The sequence below is a fragment of the Diabrotica virgifera genome, chromosome 5, assembly GCF_917563875.1.
Source record: "Diabrotica virgifera virgifera chromosome 5, PGI_DIABVI_V3a".
In the NCBI taxonomy this organism is placed as follows: domain Eukaryota; kingdom Metazoa; phylum Arthropoda; class Insecta; order Coleoptera; family Chrysomelidae; genus Diabrotica; species Diabrotica virgifera.
Window position 1 is genome coordinate 74834014 of NC_065447.1, and position 22967 is coordinate 74856980.

The 22967-nt window shown below is 33.8% G+C and overlaps 1 protein-coding gene across 2 annotated transcripts in view; it reads left to right on the plus strand.

The window, feature by feature from the left end:
• The window catches only part of LOC114326677 (erythroid differentiation-related factor 1), an 86170-nt gene that overhangs the window by 34346 nt on the left and 28857 nt on the right, over positions 1 to 22967 (plus strand). For both annotated transcript variants that reach the window (XM_050650145.1, XM_050650146.1), the window contains 5 exons: positions 60 to 577; positions 1966 to 2297; positions 3166 to 3627; positions 15258 to 15804; positions 18048 to 18685. In XM_050650145.1, coding sequence (XP_050506102.1) covers positions 60 to 577; positions 1966 to 2297; positions 3166 to 3627; positions 15258 to 15804; positions 18048 to 18685 — 2497 coding nt within the window. The remainder of the gene's footprint in view (positions 1 to 59; positions 578 to 1965; positions 2298 to 3165; positions 3628 to 15257; positions 15805 to 18047; positions 18686 to 22967) is intronic.

A 22967-nucleotide genomic window follows, 5' to 3' on the forward strand; every position in this document is an offset into this window, starting at 1 on the left:
TACCAAACTGTATATTCAGTAAAAAAGCTCTTTTATTAATAGTTCATTAAAAATTTTAGTTTCAAAATGGCACATATGTTTCCGGATTGCGTTGGGGAGGTCGATGTAGTATCTGACGCAGAAAATATTAAAAAGCTGCTGAAAATTCCATACCATAAGAAAGGTCATATAAGCATGATGGTCCACCGCATAGAAAATACGTTACTGATAGATGATTTTGACATTTACAAACATCTCTTAAGAACAGCAGAAACAGAATGGGAATGGCTGAGAAAGTTTTTCGTTGATAATATTAGCAGGGCAACATATGAAGAGAACAAGCACATTTACATCAATAGCAGAAGAAGAGAAGCTTTAAAAGAAAAAAGTCTGGTTTCAAAGTTTTTATATCACAGTTTAGTTCCTACAGAAAAAGCTGAAAGTAGTGATTTGTTAGAATCTAATACTTATCAGCCTGTCAAAGATCCTTTATTACCAGAACCTTCACCTTCTGCTGAATGCCCCGATTCACCTACCTCTGCCCATAAGTATAATACAAATGTTTTGTGGACCTTTGAGGATATAGAAATGCTACTAGGTAATAAATAATTTTATTTGAGTGATATACAATACACTGCTCATTGTAGTAGATACAGCATGTCTAGTTTGAAATTACATATACATACTACAGTGGACTCTCTCTATAAAGAACACGGATATTACGAGGTTACGCTTATAACGAGGTACATTAGGTGTCCCATGAAATTCCTATTGAACTATAACCCTCCAACCTTTCACAACCCTTCACCCTAAACATTTCAATATTATTGTTGTCTGTTGTCTGATATAACGAGATCCGCTTATAACAAGGTAATTAGTCCGTCATTTCAGTCCTCGTTATAGAGGGAGTCTACTGTATAAATGGCAACACTGCGCACAGTCTACTACGAGAGGATCCTTTCTTCTCACGCTAATGCACCTATTCCTGCTAATTCTAACTCCGTATTCCGCTGACATTCGTCATAATAGTAGTGGAATAAGCAAAGTTGCCGATTTTAGCGTATTGTCACAGTATTAAAAATAAACGGTAGTGACACTCTCCTTGGCGCCTTTGAAGTTTTTGAAGTCTCGTTTTGTAGAAGCAGCCATGTTGTTATCTGTCATCTGCAGCGAAAAGTTACGACCGGACTGGCTCAATGAAAAATATTTCTGGCAATCAGAATTACTAAAAGCCCTATTATAGGGCTTATTGTTAGAAATATTAGATGAATTAAATGGCTCAAATAAATTATCAAATCTTTGAATGATCTCAGTAGTTCCAACAGCTTCAAGAAGAAAAACATATTAAAACAAGTGTACAAGGTTAAACCAGCAGCAACCGTGCTACTATGCACCAGAGTTGCTAGTCAAACCTTAAAGATTGAAAGCCAATTGAAAGTATGCAGACGCACTGTCAGTTTTTCGACTTTTCACTGTAATCTGTCTACATGGAAAAAAATGCGTGATTTCATCAAGGTTTCAGAGTGCCATTACTGTTTGTTATACAGTGATGAGCACGCTAATATCCGGCAAAATTGCTCAAAAGATGGAAAACATAATACATTGCGAAACAAAAAGAGATGAAACTAGTGGAGGTGGAAATTATCGTTATAAACGTATTGAATTAACATTACGTTACATAGTTTCCCACCTTTAGACGTCTATGACAGAAGTATTTTATAAAATTTTACTGTCACAGTGACAGTTGTCATACTCCTCTGATACGTCTAAAGGTGGGAAACTATGTAATGTAATGTTATTTTAGACGTTCATAACGATAATTTCCACCTCCACTAGTTTCATCTCATTTTGTTTCGCAATGTATTATGTTTTCCATCTTTTGAGGTATTTTGCCGGTTATTAGCGCGCTCATCACTGTATATACTGTGGTATTGTATAAGAAGCTTCAAAAACTGCAAACCATTGATATATACTTTTGATTTTCAGGAACAGACATGCCAATTTTTGGTGGAGGTACTCATCCATGCATATCCCTTAGACTTAGGGATATGAATAAACCAATAAGTGTATTAACAGGAATAGATTACTGGCTTGATAACTTAATGTCCAACGTACCTGAGGTAGTAATGTGTTACCATTTAAATGGAATTGTCCAAAAGTATGAATTAGTCAAAACAGAAGACCTGCCTAGAATGGATAATTCTAAATTTTCACCAAAATTGATAAGGGACGTTGCACAAAGCATTCTCAGTTTCTTGAAGTCCAATGCTACTAAATCTGGTCATACATATTGGCTATTTAAAGGAAAGGATGAAGAGGTAAGAAAAAAAAGAGATTTTACTTTTTATTCATATTGCAATTATTATATTTTAACAAATAATTCATTATGTAGTAAAAATGAGGGTATTCTTCTTCTGATATGCCTATCCGTGACGAATGTTGGCGATCATTATGGCAATATTTACATTTGTGTTGAACCAGGTTTTGAGGTTCTTGAACCAGGATGTTCCTCGTGGACCCCGATTTTCAAATATTTTTCCTTGCAGGATGGCTTGTTGGAGGGCACATCTGGATTTATTTCGCATAATGTCTCTGAAGTATTGTAACTTTCGAGATTTGAGGTTGGTTAGTACCTCTCGAATCTTCTTCATTCTTCTGAGGACCTTCTCATTTGTGACTTGGTCAGTCCACAGCATTTTAAGTATTTTCCGATATAGCCACATCTCAAGTGCTTCAAATTTTCTGCACATATCGTCTTTCAAGGTCCCCGATTCAACACCATAAAAGGACAGAGAAGACGTAGCATCGCAGCATTCTTATCTTTATGCCAAGAGAGAGTATTATTAATGCCAATTAAATTTTTTTGCATTTTTAATTTATCTATTAGTTTCGCATTTCTGCATCATTTTTGTCTCATTTCAAAACTACTATAATAATTGCCAAAAACATAAATATTTTCAGTAAGTAATGTCGGATTTCATAGCTTCAATCGTAGATTGATGTCACTAAATGTTAGTGAGGTTCATGAAAGTAGTCTATTTAGTTTACAAGCGCTCATCAAACTAACAATTAATGTGTTCTGGAACATCTGATAACTATTTTGCCTTGTATTAATGATGCACAGATGGACATCCGTAATCCATTTATATAAAAATACTACAGCAATTATTAATAGTTTTTTTATAGGTAATCAAGCTGTATGATTTGACTAGTCTCTGTTCAGAAAAAGACGTTGAAAAAGGCCAGAATCCATTTACCATTCCAGTGGCCATGCTCCTATACCGTGTAGCTAGAAATATGAAACATTCGTCAGAGCGACCTCAACCTGGTACAATAAGAACCCTTTTAAAGAACTGCATTAAACTGTTACCCGAAGAGAAATATCCAGAAATAGTCACATCATCGCTGTATATGCTGTCAGACCTATACGTACCTGCTAACACTAATCCAGAAAATCATGGTCTGGACGAAAATGACACAGATGACGACAATGAAACCTTGTATGAAGATGATTTGTCAGATGATGAAAGTAATCAGGAGGAACCTATGAAAGTCTTGCTTTTGGAGAATAATAGATTTGAGAAATTTAAAAACTATTATAAACCACCTGCTCCTATTGTTGGAGGCGTAGAAGAAAGATGTCAGCAGGTAAATATGAACTTTTTTCATTTTTATTCCTAATGAGAATATCCTCACTAATTTATCTCCAATGAGATAATGGCAAAACTATGGTAACTATTAATCGAAATAAATTCACAATTTGAAGCACTATTATTTCCTTTAGAAATTTTATAATGAAGTCAAAGCAAAGCTTGGAAAGTGTAATATATTATTTAATTTTAATATGTTTTTATAAAAAAAAAAGGATAAAGCCGAAATATAACATCAAAAACAAGAAAACTAGCATTATGAAGGGGGTGTTTGCGCCAATATGAATATATATTTCATTTATTTTAATTCGGGAACGTCTTGGCAACACAGTTCTAAGTAAGCATAATCTTCTGTCCTTTATGTTAAGTCAGTAGTCAGTCAGTCGTTAACAGACATACGGTCGGAACGTATAGTACACTTTGACAATTTTAATTTGATTTTGTGTGTGTTTTCCGTGAGACAAATTGACGATACCAGACAACATATTTTCGGTAAGTTCCCTTCTTTTATCCCATCCTTCATTTTCCTTAATGCCACCGAAAATAGTGCTTCAACATTTAACAACACGAAGAAAATCTAAGAAAATCTCGGTAAGTTATTATTATTAAATTTTTCCATTTGGTTTGCTAAAAGCCAAAACATAATTGGTCCTTCGAGCCGGATATTCAGCGTAGGTTTACAGTTTGCTTTGCTTAGTTTTGTATTATTAAATAATAATATTCTTATTTAGAAACAAATTGTTCGGTAAAATTTAATGTCGGCACGTATCGGAAAAAAAAACTCTGTGATAACTTTTTGCTGATTTTTGTATTTGTATCGTTTTTGTTTCTCGGAACAACTTGGGCTTCGGGCGTGAAAGAAGTTAGGTTTTTAAATATTTGCGGTGTTGTCAAACGTGAATATTTTTCGACTCAATCGGTTACGGAAAAATTCGGATGTATGAATAAAAATTATTTTGTAAACAAATACTAAATTTGATTCACGGTTCTAAACAAAATAAAGAGTTTGCATAATAACTGCCCGGAAGGCTTGTTTTTTAACAAATCTCTATAATTAATTAATTTTATTCAAAATTTATACTCAGACCTGGTTTGTTATATGCTACAGTTTTCTTAAAGTAGACTTTGTTTTTTTCTGATTTTGCGGATTGATTTCAGTAACAATGACTACTTACGAAAGGCAATTTAAAATATTAACGGCTAAAAAAGAAACGCTTTATACAATTATTCAGACTTTATATGACTTATCGAAAAACTTAACTACGGATAACACCATTAAAAAATTCACAAACTTGTATCAGTCGATGGATTCGACAAGGACAGAAATTCTCAAAATTTTGGATGAAATCAACGCAGTCGGGTTTGACGTTGATGAAAACTATAAACCAGATTTTCAGGTGATGTCTGTTATTAACGAAATGTGTTGTGAAGCAAGGGCGGCTTATACAAAATTAAAACCAAGCACCAATATTGTAAATCCAACTTTACAGCAAAGTACACAACAACAGTGTAATGTACACAGTCTTTTGCCAAAAATCACTATTCCAGATTTCCACGGAGAACCAAAGGAATGGGAAACTTTTTATTCGATTTACAAACCATTGGTACACGATAATTTCCAGCTGACGGATGCAGATAAGGCTCGGCTTTTGGTTTCACATTTAAAGGGATCGGCCCTTAGTATTTGTGCGGGAATAGCTACTTCTGGGGATAATTATGACACGTTATGGAAAGCACTTTTAGAAAAATATCATAATAAAAGGTTGTTAGCAAACACTTATTTACAACAAATTTTTAATTTTAAATCCTTGCAATCGGAATCTGAAAAAAATCTTAAACAGTTTTTTAGAAATCTTTGACGCCTCGGTTAATGCCTTAAAAAAGTTGGATGTCCCGGATTTAACGGATTTTATTTTACTTTATCATGCACTCTCAAAACTGGAAAGGGAAACGGTAAAATCTTTTGAAAATCACATGCGCGGAACGGTTATTCCTACTTACACGGATTTAATTAAATTTGTTAAGGATCAAACAAAAATTTTGCATAATAGTGACTCACAAGAGGCTAGCTCCGGTGGCTATTATAAAAATAAAAATTCGAAATCATTTTTTGTAAGCCAGCATGAGAATAAAAACAATAACAGAATGCCTTTTTGTGTTTTATGTAAAAAATCGTCACATTTTTTGGGTAGGTGTGATAAATTTAAGGCTATGAATCCTACACAAAGGTACAATTTGGTAAAAAATAATAATTTATGCTTTCTGTGTTTTTCCCAGTCACATGGTGTAAGACAGTGCTTAAAAAGACCGTGTGCCCAGTGTGCCAAGAATCATCATTTTCTTTTATGCGCAGGAAAACCGGAAATAAGGGGTGTGAAGGAAAATAATCAAAATAATCAACCAAATTCTGGTGTCGGTATTCCAGAAACGGGTTCCAATAACCACAATTCGGGTTCAGTTAATTGTGCGTTTCAAAATTCTAGTTTTTTGAGTAGAAATCAGGAAAAAACGGTTCTATTAGCAACGGTAACGGTATGTGTGTTAAATAGTCCTTTACAAAATGCAACGGCGCGGTTTATTTTGGACAACGGTAGTCAGTGTAATCTTTTGACCACGGAATGTTGTAAAAAACTAGGTCTTAGATATACAAAAATTAATTCTTCGGTACAAGGTTTGGGACAAAACTCTCAGTCGGTAAATACGACGTTCAAAATACGATGTTCAAGCTTTAGTTATTGATCATATTACAGATAAATTGCCAAAAACGAAATTAAATTTGCAAACTTTATCGGAATTTAAAAATTTACAATTAGCGGACGATAAGTTTTTTGAACCTAAATCAATCGATGGCATAATCGGTGCGCAGTTTTTTCCTATTCTTTTCGGCGGTAATCGGATTTTGAGTTCTTCAGGTTTAGGGGCGGCTTTAGAAACAACGTTCGGGTATGTTATTATGGGTCAGGTGGATACGGAATATTCCACTCCCATAAATTTGCTCACTTTAAGGGAAGAAACATCGATTGAACAAATTTTGACAAAATTTTGGGAATTAGAGTAGGTTCCAAAACGGGAAATTCCGGATTTAGACGCTATAGAATGTGAAAATATTTATAAAACCACGGTTTCCAGGGATATATCGGGCCGGTTTACTGTTGCATTACCTTTTAAAAGTTCACCAAAAAATTTGGGAAATTCAAGGGTTTCGGCGGAAAATCGGTTAAAAACCTTGGAAAAACGGTTAACAAAATCGGACAGCTTGCGTGCGGATTACAATAAAATTATGCAGGATTTTTTGGATCAAGGATACTTGAAATTATTGGAAAAAGAAGATTGTGACTTATCCTATTATATTAGTCATCACCCTGTAATAAAATTAGAGAGTTTAAGTACACCTATACGTATCGTATTGGATGCATCTTGCCCTTCAGACAGTGATGTCTCCTTGAATGATTTATTGCATAGCGGGCCTAAACTGCAGGCGGACATATGCACTTTATTAATAAATTTTCGGCTTTTTCCAGTAGCATTGAGTTCGGATTTAAAAAAGATGTTTTTACAAATAAAATTAGTACAAGATCACTGGCGGTTTCAAAGAATATTATGGAGATTTGATCCAAACGAGGAAATAAAAACGTATGAATTTACGGTGGTTGCGTTCGGTTTAAGGTCGTCACCTTTTTTAGCGCTACGGACGGTTCAGCAATTGATAAATGAAGATGGCAAAGATTATCCTTTAGCTAAAAAATATATTTCTTCAGGGCTATATATGGATGATTTTTTAACGAGTGTTGCGGACGAAATTGAAGCTAAAGAATTATATAATCAATCGGTAAAGCTCTTCAAAGGTGGTTGTTTTGACTTAGTTAAATGGTCGACTAATTTGGACAATTTGTTATCAGAAATTCCGCTGGAAAAACGTTTACAAAATTCGGTTACATTTAAATCGGAGACTAAAGTTTTAGGGATGCAATGGGATCCGCAGAGGGATGTTTTGAACTATAGGTTAACCACCCCCGATAAAAATTGTACAAAACGTAAGATTTTATCTCTTACTGCAAAATGTTATGATCCTATTGGTCTGATTGCTCCATTTATTTTGCATTTAAAGTTAATGATCAGGGAGTTATGGCAACTAAAATTGGGTTGGGATGACTCACCCCCGGATACGATTAAAAAATCATGGGAAAAGGTATGCAATGAATGGCAAGATTTTTCAAAATTTGAGGTCCCTAGACATGTAGGAGCCATGAGGGATGTTCCGATTATGATTTTGGGGTTTGCGGATGCAAGTCAAGACGGTTACGGTGGGGTAGTTTATTTAAGGGTTGTAAATTCTAGCGGTGAAGTGAGTGTGAGACTGGTTGCTGCAAAATCGAGATGTGCACCTTTAAAAAAGACCATGACCATTCCGAAGCTAGAATTATGCGCGGCTTTGTTGTTATCATCTTTGCTGAAATTAATATTTGAAAATTATAGCAAACTTACTCATATTTCACAACTAGTTGCGTATTCTGATTCGACCACGGTGGTGAGTTGGTTAACTTCGGCAAATACCAAAGATATTTTTGTAGCTAATCGAGTGCAGCAAATTAAAGAAAACCTTCCTAATATTTCATGGCAACATATTGAAGGTAAAAATAATCCCGCGGACTGCTTGTCAAGAGGGTTGACACCCTCACAATTAATAAATCATGAACTTTGGTTACAAGGTCCTAGTTGGATAAAATTACGGGAATCGGACTGGCCTTCTTCAATATTAGAATCGGATATTTCGGAGGTTAAGGTTTTGGTTATTGAGGAGGAGAAGCAGGGTGAAAAAATTCATCCCTTACTTGAATTGGTTGAACGTCATTCTAGCTGGCATAAAATTTTACGGATTACGGTTCGGGTTTTAATGTTGTTAAAATTAATTCCTGTGCAAAAATTAATTACGGCTACTGCGCTAAGAACAGCAGAATGTTATTTAATTCAGTTAAAACATTTTGAAACTGAAATAAAAATGATAAAAGAAAACAAACAATGTAAAACACAGCTTAAGAAATTACGGCCATTTTTACAAGACGGTTTACTTATGGTGGGGGGACGACTTAATAATTCATCCCTTAGTTTTTCGGGAAAACATCCACTAATTTTACCGGGAAAAGAAACGTTAGTTGAACGGATTGTTGATTTTTATCATATAATTTATATGCATACGGGGGCATATTTGCTTGAAGCTTTATTGCGTCAAAAGTATTGGATTCTTGGGGCAAGAAATCTTATAAGAAATCGGGTTTTTAAATGCAATCGTTGTTTTAGAAATAAACCGAAAATTTTGACACCGCTCATGGCAGATTTACCGGTATCGAGGGTTACTGCTACTAAACCCTTTTTACACGTAGGGGTTGACTATTTTGGGCCAATAAATATTACATTAGGTAAAAAACGTAATGCGGCGGTTCATAAATCGTATTGTTTATTAGCGGTTTGTTTAAGCACAAAAGCGGTTCATTTAGAATTGGTGAGTTCTTTAAGCACACCACATTTTATGCAAACATTTAAAAGACTTTTAGCAAGAAGGGGCCCATGCAAGGTTTTGTATTCTGATCAGGGATCATCTTTTGTTTGTGCGAAAACGGTTTTAAGTGAAATTAATCGGTTTGCTAGTTCGGAAGAATATCAAAATGCACTGTTATGTGAATTAAATTTGAACGGTGTGGAATGGAAATTTATAAGTCCACAAAGTCCGAGTCACGGGGGTCTTTGGGAAAGTAATGTAAAGAGCGCTAAGTCGCATCTCTATAAGGTCATAGGGATCAGTTGTTAACATATGAAGAGTTAAATACTCTATTAATTCAAATAGAGGCAATCTTAAATTCGAGACCTCTTTGTCGTCGACCAACTGATTCATCTCAAATATCGGTATTAACTCCATCACATTTTTTAAATTTAACACCGTTAGGAAGTTTGCCGGCCGACGATTTAACAGATTTAAATATAAACCGGTTAGATAGGTTCCAGTTAATCGATCGAATTGTGCAAGATTTCTGGAAAAGGTGGCGTTTGGAATATTTGACTACCTTACAAACTAGAGAAAAATGGAATATAGATTTGCCTAATGTTAAAATCGGAACGGTTGTTATTTTAAAGGTAGACAATGTACCTACACTTTGTTGGCCGTTGGCCATTGTTACTGAGGTTCATCCGGGTAAAGACGGAGTTGTTAGAAATGTTACTGTAAAAACTTCGAAAGGGACATTTACACGACCAGTTTTGAAGGTATGCCCTCTTCCGAATCAATAAATTTACAGTAATATCTTTTGTATATAGTTATAGGTATTTTTCATTAGAATTTATTTATTTTTTTTTCGATTATTTTTTTTGAGTTACGGTAATTAACTCTGAAAATTTTGGTATATTAATTTATGCCTGGTCCTTTGAGTATTTATTTGGAACTAGTTTTTTTTATTGTGTTTTCGGCACAAATTGCATACAGATTTGGCTGAAAAATGGGTTTTTCAGGGCGGGGGCTATGTTTGCGCCAATATGAATATATATTTCATTTATTTTAATTCGGGAACGTCTTGGCAACACAGTTCTAAGTAAGCATAATCTTCTGTCCTTTATGTTAAGTCAGTCAGTCGTTAACAGACATACGGTCGGAACGTATAGTACACTTTGACAATTTTAATTTGATTTTGTGTGTGTTTTCCGTGAGACAAATTGACGATACCAGACAACATATTTTCGGTAAGTTCCCTTCTTTTATCCCATCCTTCATTTTCCTTAATGCCACCGAAAATAGTGCTTCAACATTTAACAACACGAAGAAAATCTAAGAAAATCTCGGTAAGTTATTATTATTAAATTTTTCCATTTGGTTTGCTAAAAGCCAAAACAGGGGGTATGGTTTGAAATCAACATTTCAAGTACATTTTTGTGATTTTTTTTTAAACTATGGTACTTGTTTTTAAATTAAATAAGCATATTAGGTATATTCAAAGAATATTTTAAAACAAATTCAATGAAAAATATTGAAAAATAAGCCAACGGTGGCAAATTACAGACACCTAAAAAATGCATTTTGCGGTGAACATCAGAACTCATCACTGGATTATGTGAAACAAAAAATTCAAAAATATTTTATTATCTTATGAGTTTTTCGAGGTAACGCTGTCGAGATTTTATTCTTAACGATTTTTGAGTTCTTGGTATCATAGTACGTTCTTTAAAGGTAAAATATTGCAAAACCTCTAAATTTTAAAGAACCGCTTTGATTGACATGAAATTTGGCATACACATAGCTAACAAGTCAAAGAAAAAAAGTGATATTGTGCCGATGTGTGCTTTTGCCCTAGGTGTGAGTGTCACCCCCTTTAGGGTGTGAAAAATATATGTTCTAAATAAGTCCGGAAATGGATACAATGACTAATTCTAAGCAACTTTTGTTCTATAAAGTTTTTTCACCAAGTTAATACTTTTCGAGTTATTTGCGAGTGAATATGTTAATTTTTTACAAAATAACCCTGTTTTCAGACGGTTTCTCGCAAATAACTCAAAAAGTAAGTATTTGGTCGAAAAAAAATTCTTATCAAAAGTATAGCACGTAAAAAAGTGAAAAACATGGTGTATATATTAGGTCACTATACCTAGTAGAAGCAGAGTTATAGCTAATTAAAAATAGGTTCATATTCGTCAAATTCCAAATCGAATATTTTATCGTGCCATAACCAAAAACCGAAGCACTTTTTTGAACAAACCTCATTTAAATTTTTTTAAAGTATTTAAAAAATGATTATTTTTGTTTTTTAAAAAAATTTTTTAGCATCAAAAGTAAACAAGTTACGCTCAAAATAAAGTTGGTCACTTTTTTTTTGGTAAGAAATCGGGAAAATCACCCCCTAATTAGCATTTCAAATGAACTTAATTGTTACCACTTCACAAGTTTTTTACTCGCGTATGTAGGTTATTGATCATGATCTGTAAGTTTCATCGGTTCAAAGTCCTTATTTTTGAAAGAGCTGTAGTTAAAAGGGCTTGAACGAGTCACTTATCACGAGTGTATGCAAATTTAGAAACACCGAATCTTAACCAATTTTTGTTTTACAGAAAAACAAAAAATGCAAAATATTCAGAAAAGTAAAGCCGACTTTTTTTATTGTTTAAGATTTTTGGTATATCTAACAATTTTAAAGTTACTTTGAAAAACAGCATTTTTTTCAAAATTAAATTTTTATAAAATTTTATTTTTAAACTAAATTTTTTCAAAAATAAGCACTTTGAATCGATGAAACTTACAGATCATATAAACACAACATAAGTAAAGTAACTTGTGAAGCGGTTACGATTAATTTCATTTAAGTTGCTAATTGGGGGGTGATATTCCTGATTTTTTTTTGCCAAAACAAAAGGGACCAACTTTATTTTGAGCGTAACTTGGTTACATTTGATGCTAGAAATTTTTTTTATAAAAAGAGAAATAAAGCTTTTTTAAAACACTTTAAAAAATTTGTAATGTATTTTCCCCAAATATTCTTCATTATTTGGATATTTCACATTGAATTATTCTATTTGGAATTTTTCGAATATGAACCTATTTTTCATTAGCTATAACTCTGCTTTTGCTAAGTATAGAGACCTAATATATACACCGTTTTTTCACTTTTATAGGCTATAGTTTTGGTAAGAATATTTTTTTCGACAAAATGCCTACGTTTTGAGTTATTTGCGAAAAACCGTCTACAATTATTTTGTTGAAAAATGAACATATTCACTTGCAAATAACTCGAAAAGTATTGATTTGGTGAAACAACTCTATAGAACAAAAGTTACTTAAAATTAGTCAGTTTATCCATTTCGGGACTTATCTTGGACATATATTTTTTCACCCCCCGAGATCGGGTGAAACTCACCCCTAGGGCAAAAGCACACATCGGCACTATATCATTTTTTTTCTTTGACATGTTAGCTATGCGTATGCCAAATTTCATGTCAATCCAAGCGGTTCTTTAAAATTTACCGCAAAAACCGTGAAAGAATGTACTATTAGTATAGTATAGTTGATCCAAAAGATGGCATAACCCAGACATCCAAAGTGAAAGTTATCCTTCAACGCCAAATTGTTCTATATGGCCCACACAATGTCCAGAAAAAAGTCACACCATTTCGAGCGTCGGGTTTGGGGGGAGAGGGGGGAGGAATAGGTAAATTCGTAGTTTTTAAGTTTTTCGCCAATATTTTTAAAACTATGCGGTTTAGCATGAACAACCCTCTATACAAAATTGTTCTACATTAAATTTAAAATAAAAAAGGCCCTATGCATAACCTTTCTAAAATGAATGGTTCCAAAGTTACGGAGGTAGTATAGTATAACTGGTCCAAAAAAAGGTCTAACCCAAACATCCAAAGTAAAAGTTTTCCTCCAACACCAAAATGTTCTATATGGTCCACATATTGTTCAGAAAAAAGTCACACCATTTTGAGCGTCGGGTTTGGGGGGGAGAGGGGGGAGAAATCTGCAAATTCGTAGTTTTTTGACGTTTTTCGTCAATATTTGTAAAACTATGCTTTACCGTAAACAATGTTATATACAAAAATGTTCTACATGAAATTTAAAATAAAAAATGTTCCATACATAATTGTTATAAAATCAACGGTTCCAGAGTTACGGAGAGTGAAAAGTCGAGATTTTCGATACTTTTTATATTTTTTGGGCAATATCATTGATTATAAATATTCCTCTGTACTTATTAATCAATGGCAATATTTATGATATAACTATACCAAAAACCCAGACATCCAAAGTGAAAGTTATCCTCCAACACCAAATTGTTCTATATGGTCCACATAATGTTCAGAAAAAAGTCACACCATTTTGAGCGTCGGGTTTGGGGAGGAGAGGGGGGAGAATTCGGTTAATATAAAAAGTATCGAAAACCTCCACTTTTCACCCTCCGTAACTCTGGAACCGTTGATTTTATAACAATTATGTATAAAACCTTTTTTGTTTTAAATTTTATAGAGAACATTTTTCTATAAAACATTTCTTACTCTAAAGCATAATTTTAGAAATATTGACGAAAAACGTAAAAAAACTACTAATTTACCGACTTCTCCCCCATCTCCCCCCCAAACCGGACGCTCAAAATGGTGTAACTTTTTACTGAACAATATGTGGACCATATAGAACAATTTGGTGTTGAAGGAAAACTTTTACTTTGGATGTCTGGGTTAGGCCTTTTTTTGGACCAATTATACTATACTACCTCCGTAACTTTGGAACCGTTCATTTTAGAAGGGTTATGCATAGGGCCTTTTTTATTTCAAATTTAATGTAGAATAATTTTGTGTAGAGGGTTGTTCACGCTAAACCGCTTAGTTTTAGAAATACTGACGAAAAACGTAAAAAAACTACGAATTTGCAGATTTCTCCCCCCTCTCCCCCCCCCCCCCCAAACCCGACGCTCAAAATGGAGTGACTTTTTTCTGAACATTATGTGGACCATATAGAACAATTTGGTGTTGGAGGATAACTTTCACTTTGGATGTCTGGGTTTGGGTCTAACTATACCATACTATATCACTTGGATGTCAAAAAAACAAAGTTCTTTGTAACAAAAGGGTGAAAATCAACATATTTATTATTGCTAAACAAAAAATAAGCATAAAAACAAATATATCTCAACATCGTTACCTCACAAAATATCTAAAGAAAATCTATGCAAAATTTTAGGTGGAGCGGTCGAGTAGTTTTTGAGTTACAATGTCTACCGCCTTTAAAAATACAATTTTGAGAAAAACGCGTTTAAAATTTTGACAACTTCGTCTTCATCTTCTTGTCTGTCAAATCGTAAAGTGATGCACATCGGAATATGTTATTGAACCGCGAAGTAATCTACAAAAGAGAAGGGGAACAGTTGTTGAACATTTCTCACTACGCTCAAGCGTGCTGGCGCAACGCTGCGGCAAAGCGTGTCGAAAATAAATCTATTACACTTTTTCCGTTTTATTTTTATTTCACATATAATTTTTGAAAAATATAAATTTTGAAATTCTGTAAGTGGACAGAGAACTAAATACAGTGGAACCTCGATTATCCGTCTCTCTATTAACCGTCACCTCTGTTAACCGTCAGAGTCCATACCTACATAAGTTATATTGACAACATAAGTAAAAATTTAGTCATCAATTACTTTTGTTTGAGCATTGCGATAAGCCAAACGAAATTCGTTGAAATATACACGTGCAGTTATGCCACGACCGCATTTTTTTATGTAAATAATTTTTGTTCTTATTCAGGGCTCTGGATTAAATTTCAATTTAAATAGGTGATAAAAATAATACCGTGCTTTTTAGCTTTTTTTTTAGAGTTCTATTTTTAGAATCGCAAGCCGAAAATAAAAATGCACAGCACAATAATTATTACAGTCAATATCTGTGTGTCACCATGATTAAATTTGATTCAAATTCGAACATTGATTGTGTCACTTAGTCGTTTGATCAATTAAGTTTTGTTAATATTCTGTTAACCGTCTTTTCGATTATCCGTCATACCATTGGTCCGGTGCCCTGACGGATAATCGAGGTTCCACTGTAATTTGAAATCTAAAACAGATTTTGGGTCCTAAAAAAATTGTTTGTGTATTTTAGGCCATTCAACATGTTGCTGCTGGCCTCGATTGCATTAAATACTTTCCTAAAAACAGAGAAGAAATGAGTTCCGGGGAAAAAGACGAAGAGGAAGTAAAAATGGCGAAACCATCTGAACCAATACCAATGCCATACGGTAAAATAAATGAGACAAAACCCGCAACAGATTCCACGAAGAAGAATAAGAAAAAGGAGCGAAAGAAGAAATCTGAAAACAAGAATCAAGACAGATTAACAAATGCTCTTTTGCCAAAGAATTTGAACGAAGCTCAACCTTTACCTACGTGGCAAGAAAAAGAAAGCCATAATATATCGTGGAAGGACCATTTGAAAACCTTACTTTATGAAAAAGCTGTTTTGATTTATGCCATTCTGTCCGAACACCATTTTGTTCAAGGCAATTATGGACTAAGTTTGAAATATATTGGACTGCTTGCTAGGTGCCAGTTGGTAATGAATAAGTTGCAATATGCTTCTAATGCTCTAAGAGAAAATTGTTTGTTGGGTCGAGCAGGAGATTGTTGCATAATGATGATACAAAATTGGGGTAAGTACAGATATCAAAAACGTCCAAGGAATACTACTACTACTACTACTACTACTACTACTACTACTACTACTACTACTACTATTCCTTTTTTTTTCAATAAAATCTTTTTTTTTTTTGGTAATCCATCTATATTCAATTAATCTGTTAATTAAGTCAAGAGTGATAGCGCCTCAAATTCGTACGATTCATGGCTTCAAATAGAAAAGAAAAAGTGCTTCGAATTTTAAGAGCGTAGGCGCAAAATTCCTTTCCAATGCTTTTTAAATGCATTCATTTTTTTAGAATCCTGGAAAAACTAATAAATATTTTTGAAAGATTTAAACCAGAATGAAAGATTACATCATTACCGAGGGTGGAGAGTCTCTGAAAACTTGTATAATGTTTATTTTAATAAGTTACAGGGGTGAAAAGAAGAGAAAATTGAGTGTGATTTTTAATTTTGAATATCTCATTCATAAGAAATTTTTTTTTATTCTAAGGGACTTTCTACCCTCGGTAATCATGTAATCTTCATTCTGCGTTTAAATTTTTCAAAAATATTTATTAGTTTTTCCAGGATTCGAAAAAAATTAACACCACGTCCGTGGTGATATAACGCACTCAGTCGAACAGAATGTGTTCGACCAATTAATTTAATTCAAAAAATATTTTTTTGGCCATCCTGTATAAATAATGATAATAATGTTTATATTACTGAATAGAGAATTGAACACGCTGTCAAATAAGATACCACACGACCCCTCCTATTCCATTTAAAAAAAAAATCATCGATTACGTCATCACGCTCTGATGGATTACGTCATGTAGTATGAAATATATGCCAAAAAATTGGCATATATAATATAAAAATAAAAATGGACCTATTTCAGCATTTCCTCAAAATCTGTTGCCAAATATCGAGGTGGACTTTTTTCTTTGGTCCACCCTGTATAAATTTGTATTCATTGCGAAATCTGGTGAAAATACATTAATTTTTATTTCATTAGACAGTTTATTTGAATTTTAATTACCCTGCCCGCAAACGCTAAAATTAATGATTTTAGCGGCATTTTCTCAGACATGTAACTCCCATATGAAGTAAGTTTACAACTCCAAATTTTTACTCCTTATTCTACTTGCTAGGGGCTAATATGCAGCCAAATCTCAAATTTTTTCATATGTGCCCATCAGAGATATAAGGGGTCAAACTTTGACATTTTTTAAAAAATTACATTTTTGAGATTTTTTTAGAAAAAATTTACTCAAGACTCAAAGTTCAAACTTTTTTTATTTAAAGTATGTACGTATGTTTTTTCCAGAAAAAAAATTACAAACATTATCGGTTTGCCTTATGCTGTTAAAAAATGCTGAAAATGGCATTTTACCTGTTTACCTTTTGAAACCTTGAGGTTCATTTAAGGCCTTAAAGGTAGATTGAAATTAAATAATGCTATAGGCCGTTTTTTTAGAGCATACCTTTCTAAAAAGTTTGGTTTTTGATTTATTGTTCTAGGACAAACCTCAGTGAAAATATTGGCTAAAGAGCGAAGCCATGTTTTCCGTGAAAATAATCGATACGCTTTAACAAAAATGGCCGTCATCGGCAAAATAAATTTTTTAAAATACAATTTTGCACTCTCCATGGACTGAAGTTTAAAAGGCAGAAAAATAAAAAATATTAAAAATAGTCGAGCAATCACCTTTGGACCACTTGTCTTGGATTGACCCCTGAGTAAAGAAAGAAGTGAAAAAGACAGTTTATGTATCCTTTTGATTCAGAAGCGTTACACAATCTCCAGACAGCTGTTTCTGTCTTACGACGTCATCGGTGGAGCTGCATGCACATCTCTGAAACAAAACGAAATAAAACTGTCTATTTATGTGGAATTTTAAAGATCCATTTTACCATGTGTTTGTTTTGGGATTCCCTCCCAATTTAGCTCATGACTTTCACGGATCCAGTACTCTGCAACGGATGAAGTATTACATAAATGTCTGCTTGCAGGACGGTGTACTCCTCAAGGCAAAGCTTTCACTAACTCTTGGATTTTTCAAGTATATTTCTGCCCCTACACCCTCTACAGTTTTGGATCCATCTGTATACCAGATCTTACCCTGTTGGTTGTAATATTCCTTGTTTCTCCATTGTTTCTGCATAGTAGTATTTTCTGTAATTAACTGACGGATGCAGTAAGTTACAGAAATTACTATATTATGGTTATAATTACCAATAATAATTCAATATTCTTGTATATTTTCAGGTAAATGTGAATTTTACAACGAGCAACTGCACAACAACCAACATGAAGACTTCAAAATGATGGAGCAACTCGAAAAAGACGAACAATTTTACAATATTAGCATCGGCAATAGTGAAATGCGTTGCGTGTTTTTATTTGACATCCGAACCATCGAACAAATGCTATTAAAAAGCATCGAATGTTACGAGACAGCATTAAAACTTTCCGAAAGCGATAATATATTGCGACGGTTAGCGAATAGCTTAAACGAAATCGGATCGTACTACCTCAACAGAGCCAAAGCAGAGAAAAACATGAACGATATAGTCCAAACTTGTAAAAAGGCTGATAATTATTTGGTGCGTGGTTTGGAGTTATTCGAGAGAGTTAAAGATACTGCCAATGTTGCCTTGCTTTACACCAATATTGGACATCTGTACAGGCTTTTAGCGCACGCGAACACGCCTATTGATCGGGGCGAAATTACCCAACAGGAAAAAGTTCATTACAATAAAGCTATAATTAATTATAAGAAGGCCTTACAAGTTTTAGGTGAAAGAGATAATTGTCCTGGAATTTGGGACGCCGTTAAATGGGAGCTTTCTACCGCCTTGTTTAATATGGGTTGGATCATGCACGAAAATCCGTCGATACAACTGGTAAGTGGAAATTGAAAATATTTTGTTTAAACTTTAGTCTATGGATATTACTTCTAACATGGATTGCTCCATTTTTCTCTGTCTGACTGTAAGTTCGGGAGTCGAGGCTGTTGGCAATCCCATAAAATTGATTTGGTTGTTTAAATAGTTCGAAATCATATCCCTTTTTTACCCTTGTCGACGCCTGTGTTGTTCCTTGCTAGCATGTTATCGAAATTCACATGTGTCGCGAAGAAGAGGATTGGACGCTTACCACTTGAGATCCAAAAATTCTTCCCCTATGATATAAGGAATGAGATGCCTTCAGAACTCGAATGTGTACACATGCGAAATAGTGTTGACTTCGTCGTTGATGTCCTGATTGTAAGTTTTTACCTTTTATTTGTTATTACCTATATATCTCCTTTGTTTTCGTTTGAAATATTTACCAACCAATTAATTTGAATTTGTGTATTGTATTGCGCTTATGGATAAATTCCACTTTCTCTCAATAGAAGCTATCAGAAGGTATAAAAACTCATTAGCAGGTGTTGTAATTAGTGTTTATTGCTTGTTTTTTTATTTTATTAGTTGTCTCGTACAGTACCTGCTAGTAGTAAACATGAGGCCTTTGTTAAGGTAAGTGTATCAAGACTGGGAGGACGCATTGATCAAAGACTTTTTTCTTCGGGCATGTGGGCAGCTCACTTTTAAAAGTTTCTCTCAGTTGAGCTCTCGCAATACTCCCCCCAAGACCGATTCTTCTCTTCACTAGGTCATATACTTTTATATAATCAACACCTTAAAAAGTTTCTTTTTCTTTTGCCCTTTAATTCGTCCAATTTTGAAAATAGGCTTCCTCCATTCGCTTCTTAGTGCTTTCTGTTTCCAGTGCGTTCCTCCTATCTTTTTAATGTCGTCTCCCCATCTCATCTGGGGTCGTCCTCTTGCTCTCTTTCTTGTCCATGGTCTCCATTGTTGTATCGTGGTATTCCACCTATTGTCCGTTTGTCTGGCATTATGACCTTGGCCAGTTGTTTTGCTTTTGGCTGTTAAATTTACTCCTAACATTGCTCTCTCGATGGCTCTTTGTGTCTTCATTATTTTATCCATGTTTACTTTGGTCAAGGTCCATGTTTGGCAAGCGTATGTGAGAATTGAGAGTATGCACTGATAAAAAGTTTCTACTAAGCTAAAAATAAGAAATACTTACTTAAGCCGTCCTCTTGTACATTACGGTGTCGAGATAAGTGGAGAAATCAGACGTCTCCGTGCCTTTCGGTCAGTAGCTAGTCTTTCTGCTTCTCTCCACCCAATATTTCTTTTTACGCAAGCCTTTCCAATATTTGCGTTCCACGTTTTTGCTGGCCTGCCTCTTCGTCGTTTGTTGTCGGATGCTGCTTTTGCATACCCTCTTTACAGTTCTACCTTCACTCATTCTCGCCATATGTCCGAACCACGATAACTGTTTCGTTTCAAGTCTGTCTAAGGTCCTTCCAACACTGCTCCTTTCACGTATGTCTTCATTTCTTATACGATCACGTCTGGTCACCCTGGATACCGTACGTAAATATCGCATTTCGCATGTTTGAATTTTACTACGGATGTTGTCGTTCACTGTCCACGTTTGACTACCGTAGAGTAGCACCGGCTCGTATACAGTTTGAAATACTTTCATTTTAAAACGTTTTTATATACTTGGCTTGGTTGTTGTCACGGTCTCCGCAAATTTTGTAATCCATTTTAAAAATACTTCTAGATTACCTAGGCACCTGAAATTTTCAGAATAGTTCTGAACTAGCTAACAATGCAATATTTAACTGCTCTTATACAGGGTGATTGATTAGTGGGGTAAAGCTCCGTAGATCCGTTATAGTAATGGATAGCGATAAAAGTGAATAACAAAAATTGTAGCCAACTTTGAACTTCACATTACAAAATTAGTTAGAATGTTACAGGGTCTTCTATAACATAGTGGCAGATCAAAGTTATGTTTTTTTAAATGGAACACCCTGTATTTTATTTTATATTCGAAATATTCTTAACTTCTCCATTACAAAAATATAAAGGTTTAATATGTTATTTGTAGGGTATTTACAAAGTTATAACCAATTTTATATGAAAATCGTAACAGGTTTAACTCCCTGTATAAATAAAAATAAGCACAACGGGAATGGTTTATTGATGCCGTATTTTTTTATTTATTGTCAAAATTTTCATAAATGATCGATATTGCTAATTTTATTTATATTGAATACATGGTGAGTCAAAACCCAAGTACATTATTTTCTCAGTAATTTTAAATGAAACACCCTGTATTTTGTATCACTATCGAAAAGTACCATTACCGTTCTTTAATTTTTGTATAACATTATTAATTACGGGTCTAAATCTATCCAAATTTTAGGTAAGCCATGACTGAATTGTCTAAAACTGACAATTTACGATTACTGATTATCAATCTGTAATCAAAGTTGGCTACAATTTTTGTTATTAACTTTTATTGCTATCTATTACTATAACGCATCTACGGAGCTTTACCCCATTAATTAATCACCCTGTATGCATAAATCGATTTTTTTTATTTCAAACTATTTTAAAAATGTGACTAATGCAATGATATTTTAAAGTACGTTAATAAATCGATATCTACAAATTGATGGTGGGTCAGTGGCATTAGATTGCAGATCGAGAGTTCCCTAGTTCGAACACGGCTGTTGCGTATCTTTTTTAATTTTGTTAATAAATAATTAAAAGTTGATATACTTAAAATTCATATTTTATAAGTTAATTATTATATATAAATATTCTATATACCATTTTAAATAACCGTGGTATTATAAAAAGTACTTTTTTATACTCGTGTAATTTTTGGAATTATAATTTTAACAGTGACTAAAAATTCATATTTTATTCTTTCGAAACATGTTGTGTCCTATATATAACAAAACCGTGTTATTATAAAAAGTACTTTTTTATTATAGTGTAATTTTTGTAATTTTAAGCATTTTATATCGTCAAATTATTTTATATTCTCTCCTATAAAATAATAAAAACGTTTTATTATAAAAAAGTTCTTTTATCTACTCTATGTCATATTATGTATAAGTTTTTAGTTTGTAAAAACTGTCATTATAGATAGCAGTGCGTGAAGGATTTAAAGTGTGCGTGAAGTAACAATGTATTTTAAATGTTATTTACTTTTTCGCACTGTTTTTAACTTTCGCGTTGTCATGGTGACAATCCTTACTTTTGCGTTGTCATGGTGATGTCAATATGAGCAATGAATTACAACAAAAGTTTTGACAGTTTTGTGGTTTGAAAGTAGTTAAAATTTTTAAATGTTAAAGTTCTAAAAATTGTAGAATAGAAATGGATTCCAGTGACGAATAGTTACAGCTTTTTTATTTGTTTATCGTAGATAAAATATTGTATGAAACTGTGCGTGAAGTACTTTTTGCGAACTTACGCGATTTATAGCACTCGCTCCGTTGTCGCTCGTGCTCTAAAAATCGCGTGCGTTCGCAAAAAGCATACTTCACGAACTGTTTCATAAATAATTATTTTATAAAAGTGTAATCATTTGTTTTCAGGCTTACTTCTTTCTTCCTAATAAAACTTTTATTTAGTGCATAGTATAATTTTGTTGCACTCATTACCCTTCTGTTTATTTCTGGTTCTATATTTCCTTGCCCATTCATTGTTGATCCTAGATACTTAAAGTCCTCTGCTTGTGTAATGGTCTCATTATTCAGCTTTACATTTATATTTTCTTGAGTTTTCGATATTACTAAAGCTTCTGTTTTTTCAATATTTATTTTCATCCCAAATTTCTTAAAGGCTTCATTCCAAACATTCACATTCACTTGCAAGTCTTTTTCTGATTTTGCCACAATTACCAGGTCATCGGCATATATCAACTCTGACACGTAAACTTGTTGAAGTTTATACACCCCAACCCTGGGGGACATGAAAGGAGCCTCCACATAGATTGTGATCACTTGTGAATACAATCTGGCGTCCCCTGGAAACGAGTAATGTCGGCTAATCCTTTCAACACCGGTGCACCAACAACACAGATGCAATCAAAATCAAAACGGTCTTTATCAAGGCCATTTTTGATGACGACCTCAATTAATATTGAAGGACTATCAGCAGATAAAGAAGACCTATTGTCTAATATGTGCAGAGAACATGGTGTCGATGTTCTACTGGTTCAAGAAACCCATAGAGGTACTGCAAGCCGCAGACCAAGGATTCGGGGTATGAAGCTCATACTGGAGAGACCACACGACCAATATGG